We start from the raw sequence: 10,708 nt of genomic DNA, 5'->3' as shown, positions 1-10,708 counted from the left end.
ACTCTCGCCTTGTAAACAGAGGGTGGTGTGTTCGAATCCCACCGCGGTCTGGCGTCCTTTGGTAAGGCGTTAATCCACACTTTGCCACTCTCGACCCAGGTGCTAAATGGGTACCCGGTATGATGTGAAAGTCATTGTAGCTTGTCCAGTACTGTGTGCGCCTCACAGGCGACTGACTGGAATACTCCCCAGGGAGTGGAGGATGTGCACACATTGTGTGCGGGAATGACTGATTGAATCCGATGACCGGGGTAATAATATATCTGTAAAGCGCTTAGACACGTCGTTCCGATGTATTAAGGGCTATATAAAAGCGGATTATTATTATTATTATTATTATTATCTATATAGATGAGTCTTGCATGGTGCCATGCGCGATCCATATATTTGCATTCGAATTTTCATCAACTTTAATTTGATATCAAACATGGTATGTTGATTCTGTAAAAGAGACAAATCATATTTAAAAGGATTGTGAAAAATTGTGCATGGCATAAGCCACCTATGACGACTTATACTATAGGGTGCCCAGATGGAACCTTCCGAATTATTAAAGAAAAGACCCTACCACTTTGAGCAATATATATATATATATATATATACATGTATATATATATATATATATATATATATATATATATATATATATATATATATAAAACCTTACGTTGTGGTTCTACTGTTTAGTGACAGAACCACTACAAGGGGTGCCGAATGCTTATTATCGGGACTCCCCTGGTAGGCCAATTATAGTAATAATTTTGAACTTTCTTTTTTAGTTACAGAAGACGCAGTTTCGAATCCCGCCTCCCTTGAAAAACTTCCTTTTCTCATCACAATACACAGGCTTGGAAAAAAACTAGCTCATAATTATTGCACGGAGAATAACATAAACCAGTAACGTAATCAGGATTTTTTAGGGGGGGGGGTTCAAGCTAAATGAAATGTTGATAATCCCCCCCCCCCCGCAAAATAAAGGTCTTGACCACCAATTTAGGTCGTTTCCTACCCAAAACAAATTGACGAGCAAAAAAAATGGTCTTCATCACAATTTTTTTTTTGTGGGGGGGGATTCCCCCCAAAATAGGGGGATAAATTATTAGGGGGGTTGGGCTATCAAAAAATTAAGGGAGGTTTGAACCCTTTAACCCCCCCCCCCCTGCGTACGCTACTGACATAAGCACTGCCAACTTGTGGTGTAGGCCTACCCTGGACTAGGCTTCCGACACACATCGCTAATGAGTCATCAACTAAAATTAACATTTTTCTAGAACAACCTCACTGTTCTGTGCATACCCCATGACATATTGAAGCGTGATATATGTGATATAGCTTTTCTGAATTGTTAGCCTTTGCCATATTGGTGGTAAGTAGTCTTCTATTATTTTCCTAAACGATAGGCTATACTGGGTCAATATATCAGTGATCAACAGTTTACCTTATGTTGATAAGTTTACCTTATAAATGTTGATCAACAGTTTACCGAGTGTATGAAGCCTAAGATTTCATTTGATACTGTTGGTGTAGTCTAAGATTTCATTTAACACTACCTTGTATTTTTTTGTTGAAAAGTGACTTCCGCTAACTTTTATCGACCTGGAGTACGTTTCATGAAACGACTTTTGGGACGTTTTATCATACAAATCCTATTTTACCGACAATAACCATAGTAATAGTGCTTTTCTGCCAATCAAAATCAGGAAAATTTGTCACGTCTGACAAGATGTCGGACAAAAGTGTTGATGAAAATCTCCCCAGGGGGTTGACACTTGACGGTTGTATCTTTTCTGTTGCCCCAACCTTCTAAGTATGAATAAGGAATGCTTTCTTTTGCAATTATTGGTCAAAATCATATTGTACAGAATCAACTGACATGATATTCTTTATTATGTGTTTTTTTCGGAGGGGGGACTATGTGCTAATAGTAAGTGCGATAGGTCTTGCTGCCATATCAATGTCTAAATGGTGACGGGTTTGTCAGCAAAGCAAGTTCAACCAGAATTTAAGTCATGCTCATCATGGAAGGATATCTGCTTCATTGAATTCCTATGAGACCCCTCAGATGACGTATATCCATTTTTGGGGGTGGGGTTGGCCAGACGAATACATTTTACGACAAGAACCCTTATGCTGGTATGCACTCAATTGAAGCCAAAGTCACCGGAGATTACAATCATCCGGTGTTTGTTTATACACCTGAATATGATTTAAAGATCCTTGAAATTGACTTTATAAATGTTGGTGAATAATGGCTTCCCTTTCATTTGCGCTCTCCTTTTTTTGTACGAGTTATCTTGGTAGTCTCCTTTATGCTGAATATTTGTAGCCAATTAATCTGGTAGGTTACTCAGTGGAAGCCATTACGGTCTAACGTTTCATTCACTTCATTTCATCTCTACAGATCCGATTGTAGACCTGCATGCTCGCAACCAACAGAATGGCATCAGGCTTTTCTGCTTCATCGGATGATACACGGTGTGAGGGTTGCTTCACTGAGGACACAGCTCATGTTTCCTACCGAGTCCTAGTGAGACAGAAACTCTGCGATGGATGTGCCATAGATAAAGAAAGTTCTATCAATGCAGCAGAATGGTTCTGTCAGAAACACGTCATGGACAAGGCGAAGATCTTCTGCTTGACTCACGATGCCCCTATCTGTGAGGCGTGTGCGATCACTACACACAGCAAATCAACATGCACCCTTGGTGACGTTGATGACACTCTGAAGGAACGGAAAGAGGACCTGGCTCGGTTGATCGAGATGAGTAAAGAGAATGAAGAAACGTTTAACAATCAGGTGAAATCGGTCGAGGAGGAGGTTGAGGGTCTGGAACAGCATTTTTCAATGGAGGAGGAGAAACTGCGACTAGCCTATGAGAGAGAAGAAAAGAAACTCAAAGACGCATTCGGAGATCGTCAGCGAAAGCTGAAGGACGTATCCGCTAGACTTCGTGAAATGACTGGGTATATAAAAGACCAACCTGATAAGAAATGCAAAGAACTTGTAGAGATGCGGGCACGGGCCGAGGAATTGCTAACAAGCAAGAGCGATTTGATGAAAGAGTTCCGGGACGTCAGTTCATCTCTGACATGTTTAACAGCCCAGGCTAACACCAAAATTGACATGAAAGTTGTGATGAAAAAGGTCACTGGGGTGGCCCAGAAAGTTTCCTTTGCAAAGAGCGACAACCAACAAATCGGAACCATTGATGTTCCAGTCGAAACCTGGGTCCAGAACGATGAATACAATCCTGAAATCGGAAAGATCTCCTACATGATGGGCGCTATCGCTGGCACTGAAATAGTCATCAAAGACACAGAAAAACACGCTATCTATGTCGTTAATATCGAGACCAAAATCAAGAAGAAAGTGATTAAAGGCAACAGTCCATACGATTTGTGGCGATGTGTGCCACTGAGAGACACTGCTCGTAGAATCGTTTGTGGGTCTAACGAAGGTGAGGTGGTCATTTGTGATCGTTCTTGGAAACCGCTCATCGTCATTACCGTAGATGAAGAAGAAAAGAAGAGTGTAGGCGGTGAGAAGTCTTCTGTATGCGTTGCTGTAAACAAAGATGGTCTGATCCTCGCCAACGCAGTCGGATCTGGAACGATCGGGATCTATAGCCCTGAAGATGGTAAAGCGGTTGCATCCATTGACATTGGGACTCCAATATACGACATTTGTGCTCTCTCATCGGGACATGTCGTCGTCCTCAACGAGTGTGTCGAAGGTATTGATATCTCGGTCTTGGACGACTCCGGTAAGATCCTTGCTTCAAAGCATTGCCATGGGGAAGGAATCAAGAGTCTAGTTGTAGACCGCGGACATGACCTTATCTATCTGCTCTCTTGGGACAGACACCACTCAGATTACAAGGTCTCAGTCTTGTCAACTTCTGCTGAGTTTGTTGCAGAACGAGTAGCCGTGTGTGAGCCATCGTTTTACAGTCCAAGTTGTGCCATTCCTAGACCTGATAGAATGGTCATCTACACCGATGGAAAGGTACTCTCCTTCCGGAAGACAAACAGGGGACTCCATCAACTTCTTGCTGAGATTAAACTTAAAGAATAAATATGAGTACGTGTGTTACGTGTACATCATTAAATATTTGTTCCTTTTAATGCAATCCATGTATTAATAGTCGATCGATATACAAAGGGAGATGCCGTGGCCGAACGATCTAAGGCACCTGGCTATACATGGAAAGTCCGGGGTTCGATCCCCGGCCGCGGCACCTATGCCCGTGAGCAAGGCATTTAATCTACATTGCTCTCTTATCCTGATTTCAAAATAAATGGAAATGTTATATGCATTATTGGTAACTAAGTGTGCACTTGTTTTAAAAAACATTAAACAAGAAGACGTTAACGCACTTTAATGCTGAATGGAAAGTCTACCCTCGAGTATCATTCGATGAGTTCGATTGTGTAGAAGGGGTTTATCGTGTCCTATGCATGAAGTTGAAGAGTATAAAAAGTTGTCTCACCATGTTCAAATGTCGCTCTATGTTCAAACATTGGAGACAATAACTGATTAAACTCTTTAACTTCAATTCGATATAGGTTCAGGAATACTCTGCAAAAAATGTTCCCAGTGGATATGGAAAAGGAAAGTTTTATACATACCTTACTTTAAACTGTGAGACGCTGTCTCATGTACGCCAAGCATTGATATTTTTCTTCTAATTTCAATATTCGAATGTTATTAGAACCAACCTGGGATTTAATGATATATATTCATTTTCTGTGGATTTCAACTTTTATCGCTTATCTTCATGTGTACAGTTGTGATTTATTGTGCATTATGTAAATTCCACCGTATGTGTCTAGTATCTTGAATTTTTGATCATCGTGGGGGAATCGAGAAATTGGCATTTCTATTGAAGATCTAAAGTACCTTAGGGATGTTGTGACAGAGTTGGATAGTTTCACTTGTGAATGAATGATTGGATGTAACAATACAGATAAACATATACATTTGTATATTTTGTTTGTATAAAACTATCATGGACAATTATTGGTAAATCAAATTTTACTAATGACGTCATCATTTTATTATCATCATCATCATTATTCAGTTTAATACTATCTGCGTCCGTACTGCAATAACTTTTTTTGTAATGGAGCCTTAACTGTCAGACTAATCTTAGTTTTCATCCATCCCTTTCCTCCTAACATTTCGATTGCCCCTACCCCCCCCCCCCCCTCCGTCACTGTCTTCTCCCCCCCTTTCTTCTCCCTCCCTCTTTTTCTCCCCTCTAACTGCCCCCTCTCTCTTTATCTTTCTTTATATCATTGATTTATTAATTCTTTTCAAACAGTAACGGGTCTATGTTTTAAAAGATCCTTTCACTTTCGAATATTTTTTGTCCTTACTTTTTTATGTTATGAAAAAAAATGAGATAGTTTGTCATTATAAATGCTTTGTAAAACAGATCCAAATTCTCTCTGAATTCCGTTTCTATATCATTCATATTCCGTATGTTGTATTATGCATTCAATTGTAGATATATATTCTTCCATAACACTTGCTCAATATTGGAAAGGCGACTCATACACCATCTTTCCTATGACAGCATTAGATTAAGTTTCTCGACAATATAGCTTGTATGTTTTATAATCACAACCACATCCCGGAACCAGATGCTATTTTAGTGAAAATATGACAACCGATATTAACTACATTCTTATAATCATGGGAATGTATTTTTATCGTATGATATAAACATCGATGTTAGTGATCAAAGGATGGGATGTGGTCCAAACAATGTAACCTGTTGTCATGACTACCATATCATATAATTATACTGCTGAATTAAAGTCGACACTTGTTGAAAAATAAATAGTTTTCATGACGGGGTATTCTGTCTGCACGAGTGTGTATCATCAAATTCTAGAATCTTGTATTACATTGCTGTTCGTAGATTACGCTTGACTTAATGCACGATTTGAACATTTTCTATGATGCCATTTTAGTACAAGAGAGAACAACTAATCGTAGATTAAAGGTCAAGTCCACCCCAGAAAAATTGTGATATTTGAATAAATAGAGAAATATAAAACAAGTATAATGCTGAAAATTTCATCAAAATCGGATGTAAAATAAGAAAGATATGACATTTGAAGGTTTAAATTATTTTTCACAAAACAGTTATATGTACAACTCAGTGACATGCAAATGAGAGAGTCGATGATGTCCACCACTCACTATTTCTTTTGTTTTTTATTGTTTGATTTACAATATTTCAATCTTTACCAATTTTGACATCAAGGACCAACTTAACTGAACCATAAAATGTTACAACAATGGTAATGCCACAAGTTCAGGGAGGAATACAACTTTGTTTCACAGGACAATGAGGAGAAAATTAGAATATTTCATATAATAAAATACAAAAGAAATAGTGAGTGAATGATGTCATCAGCCCCCTCATTTGTATACCGACCAGAATGTGCATATAACAGTTTTGTGAAAATTAAGCGAAAATTTATAATGTCATAACTTTCTTATTTTACATCCGATTTTGGTGAAATTTTCAGTGTTGGATTTTTGTTGGATTTTTTGTTGGATTTTTCTCTTTTTATTTAAATCAAATTTTGTTGGGGGTGGACTGGTTCTTTAATAACTTTATACATTCATAATACTACGCACCCCCCCCCCCCCTCCTCCCCCGAAGCTTACATATTGAAATTAAATTCACTTTGTGTGTTAGTGAGCAAGTACATGACAGCACGAAGGATTATGAGTTATCCTTTAACCATTGCATGATGATTACTAAGATCATGAAGATAATTAGAAACAGCCATCTTCCGCTGTAAGAGGAACAGGGACTTCCTGATCCAGGTAAACCATGTACGCATGCGTAATCTGACGTCACCTTCTAAATAAAACTTCGAAAGTTCAAAACAAATGCCCGCTCATTTTTCTCATCGCACTGTGTTGGTAAATATGGTCATGATTCCTGCGATTCTGGTGTAAAATTCTAAATAAACCTCGAAAGTTCAATTTTGAAAAAAAAATTGCATGAAACATGCAACAGCAACCAACATGCAATAGCAACCATTTTGGATAAAATCCTGCAGATTGGAAGATTTGCACCAAAAAGCTCGTGAAAGGAAGATAAAATAGGCGCAATATGTCCCGCATTGCAAAGCAATGTTTCATCCTTTGTGCCCTTCTTTACAGAGGCGCACTATAAGTAAAGGAATGCACCCCTATGAATTTTCATCTAGTAGGAAATGAGGAGAAATACAGGAAACAAGAGGGGGAAAAGAGAGAATAGAAGAATGAAGAGCAGTAACACGCTGGTCATGTAACTTAATAGCACTACTGGTAATCAGTTGAAAAAGTAAGTCGCCTTGTCTACCTCCCTATACCCTGTCGCCGACTCCGGCCTTCTTTGAAATTATTTGATTTAAATTAATCTTTTATTACACAGGCTTATAAGCACAACTTTCATCCTGCTTGGTAGGTCGACTAGGATATGTCTCAAAATAGAGGATTACGATGACCCGTGGATAATTGTGATTTTTTTTACCATTGTCTACCGTCCATTAATTTAATGGTGTTTTTCATTCAGTAAATTCTCTAACTGCTTAGTGCATTTTCATTTCACAATCGGTATTAGGTGGGGTTTGACTTTGGATGGGGCATCCGCAAAACTACGAAATTAAATAACACATAATAACAAAGAAGAATATCGCCACCTACGGGTGATAAAAGAATGAAATATTTTACAAAGATTGCACCCCAAATTTTTTTCCATGTATTTTTCAATACTTATATATCAGCAGATAGAGCATACGTCATTAGCTGACATAGTCACCAAAGGCAACAGAGTTACCAGGTAACATACTACCTAAGTGTGCCAAGAGGTGAGTTTTGTTATTGAGCGTTTAACCTGGAGATAAATATAAATTGATTGATTTATCAATAGATGGATCCTTCACTTTCTAGAGAGTAACTTTATGATAAATAAAATAAGCATCATTTTTTCTGAAGTAATGTACATGCTAAGTACCAGTCAGATATCTCATAAACAGAAAAGAAAGAAAGAAATGATGATGGAGATGGTGGTGAAGATAGTGATGATTAAGGTGATCAAGGTGGAAGTAAAGATAAACATGACGATGGTGGTGTTGACGGTGATGTTGATTGTAATGATGATGATGGTGGTGGTGGTGGTGGAGATGATGATGGTGATGATAATATGCTACTGCTGAGTGCTGATTATGTTGATGGTTATGATTGCAATATTACTCTCTAAAAAGGGAACAGCTAATTTAGCTCTTAAGGAGCGTGTATAGGGCGGCACTTCGCAGTGCTGATTTTCCTCGTTCAAATTTGAACTAGACAAATCAGCACTCCGAAGTGCACACACGCTCCTTAAGAGCTAAATTAGCTCTTTATGTTTTTTGACAAGTGTACTTATGATAGTAGCAATGGTGATGGGAATATATTATTGTGGTGCTAATAGTAATGATTTAAAGACAACAGAGGGGGTGGGGGCTCTGTCCCCCAAAGGAGTTAGGAAAAGGACAAGGAAAAGGGACATTTATGATACTATTTGTTGATTATGTCGAAATCTATCACATAATTATATTTTCATTTACAAAGGCCCAGTTTCGTTCCCAACTTTTTAGAAATAATCTCTATCCCACAAATGCTTTGTTGAGCCCCTCATACTTCAAAAGTTTAGGTACATTTTGCCATGCACTGCTGATGTTTTATGTTGATTATATTGACAGTATCAACATGATCAAGGGTTTTGAATGGTACGAAAGATGAAATAGAATCCATATTCTGCTTATTTGAAGAAGCTAAAAGGTTCTTTAAAAAGAGGTATGAGGTTCCACTCAGCTCATTTTTATTCTATGAGTGTAGATAATCATGTCAGTGATAATTATAACCAAGAGGAAATTTTTTAAAGAACTTTAAAAAATATTCTATAAAATTCTTTTTTACAGCAACCTTTGAGAAACAAGCCTTGTGATCTTTTAAAATATTATGGCATCTGGATTTTCAACGGACAGTAGAAATAAATGTGAAGGTTGTCAGTCCTACGGCAAAGCCCATGTCAGCTACAGAATGGAAGTCAGGCAACAGCTATGTGACGAATGCGCAAAGTTACAGGGTCATCTGATCAAGGAAGATGACGAGAGACACTGGTGTTGTGCCAAGCATCCACAGGAAATCGCTAAGGTGTTCTGCATAACCCATGATGTCTTTGTCTGCGAGCCATGTTCCTCGACAGAACATGAGAAGGGGTGTACTTTGCAGAACACTGTCGATACGATGGAGGTCCGGAAAGAAGAGCTGAACTTCCTGGTAGAAGAAGGACGGAAGCGGGAAGGTGAGATGCTGAAAAGAAGCAGAATCATCAAAGACCACGTCACAAAAATAAAGGCACATTATGCCCAGGAGGAGAGGCGGCTTAAGAAGGCATATGGTGATGAGATAAAGAAAGTTACGGATAGATTTGGAGTGCTTATGAGGGAACTGAGAGAAGGATCCATAATCGTTCGGGAGAAAGTGGACAAGCAGATTGAGGGTGCAGAGAAGGTTTGCAAAGATATGTCTGAAATACACACAAAGGCGGAAGAACTGATGAATAGTGATGAACTTTCTGCAAGTGAGTTCACCAACTTTACCCAACAATGTTGCAGTATGTTCGAGGGGGATATTGATATCAGTGTATCCGACCATGCTTTGAAAATTGCTGAGATGGTGAAATTCGAGAGAGAAGAAGGTGGGAAAATAGGACAAATAAAGATGCCTGTAGAGAGGTGGGAACTGGAGCGGACATTCCGTGCGGGACAGAAGGGTATTTCATGTATGATTGGATCAAGCAGCAACGATGACGTGGTCATCAAGAATAACTACGATTCTTCTATTCGATTGCTAAACTTTCAAGATGGCAGAGGTAAGAAAGTCATTGAAAGTAAGAACTCTCATGATTTGTGGAAGTGCAGCTTTCTTGAGGATGGTCGAATCGTAGGAGGCTCTTGCGATGGAGACGTCGTTATCTTCGACCAGACATGGAAGCATATCAAGACAATCAGTGTTGTTCTCTCACCAAGTGCTCGGGTATCAGTATCTGTTGATGAAGACGGGAATGTACTCGCCTCTGCCCTTGGACAGTCTATGATTTACATCATCAACCCAGATAAAGGAGAGGTCGTGGGGTCACTAAACATCAGCAACAAAGCGATCTACGAGGTTCAAGCGATAGGAAACAAGATTGCCATTCGTACAAGGTGTTCCAAAGGACAAGACGTCTGTGTTCTTGGTTCTGATGGTGTGGTCATTTCCACCATCCATCTCCACACTAAGGACATGAGAAGTATGGTTGTAGATAGTTCAGGGGACGCCCTCTACGTCATGTATCAGGCTTCTCCTCTTACATGCGCCATTGATGTAATGCCATTCGGACGAGCTGCTGGAGCAAGGAAGATAATTGACTGTTCGTCGACTCCACTTAGTCCAAATTTTGTTCTTGCAGGCCCGTCTCAAATTGTGCTGCACAATGACGGAAAGGTCCTCATTTACAAGAAAACAGATCACGGTTTGAGTGAACTCTTGAATGATTCTACATCAAGCTAAGATACTCTTAAATCCCCTTTTGAAGAAGAAGTTGCGAACTTAATGCTTCATTCCAGAGATCCTATAAGGTTTACTTTGGTATACATGGTATTAATAAAAGTC

The 10,708-nt window shown here is 39.1% G+C and overlaps 2 protein-coding genes across 2 annotated transcripts; both read left to right on the top strand.

The window, feature by feature from the left end:
- Positions 1-1,271: 1,271 nt before the first annotated feature.
- On the top strand, positions 1,272-4,163 carry LOC121412546. The gene is made up of 2 exons (XM_041605337.1): positions 1,272-1,366; positions 2,402-4,163. The coding sequence occupies exon 2, from the start codon at positions 2,420-2,422 to the stop codon at positions 4,073-4,075; it is 1,656 nt and encodes a 551-aa protein (XP_041461271.1). The 5' UTR covers positions 1,272-1,366; positions 2,402-2,419; the 3' UTR covers positions 4,076-4,163.
- Positions 4,164-8,988: 4,825 nt separating this feature from the next.
- Positions 8,989-10,708, top strand: LOC121412545. The gene has a single exon (XM_041605336.1). The coding sequence runs from the start codon at positions 9,011-9,013 to the stop codon at positions 10,604-10,606; it is 1,596 nt and encodes a 531-aa protein (XP_041461270.1). The 5' UTR covers positions 8,989-9,010; the 3' UTR covers positions 10,607-10,708.

The sequence above is a fragment of the Lytechinus variegatus genome, chromosome 4 (assembly GCF_018143015.1).
Source record: "Lytechinus variegatus isolate NC3 chromosome 4, Lvar_3.0, whole genome shotgun sequence".
NCBI classification, from domain to species: Eukaryota; Metazoa; Echinodermata; class Echinoidea; order Temnopleuroida; family Toxopneustidae; genus Lytechinus; species Lytechinus variegatus.
This window is presented reverse-complemented; position numbering and strand designations above follow the sequence as displayed.

Excerpts from the sequence above, each read along its gene's own strand:
- LOC121412546 (XM_041605337.1), top strand. The coding sequence starts at position 2,420 with ATGCTCGCAACCAACAGAATGGCATCAGGCTTTTCTGCTTCATCGGAT.
- LOC121412545 (XM_041605336.1), top strand. The coding sequence starts at position 9,011 with ATGGCATCTGGATTTTCAACGGACAGTAGAAATAAATGTGAAGGTTGT.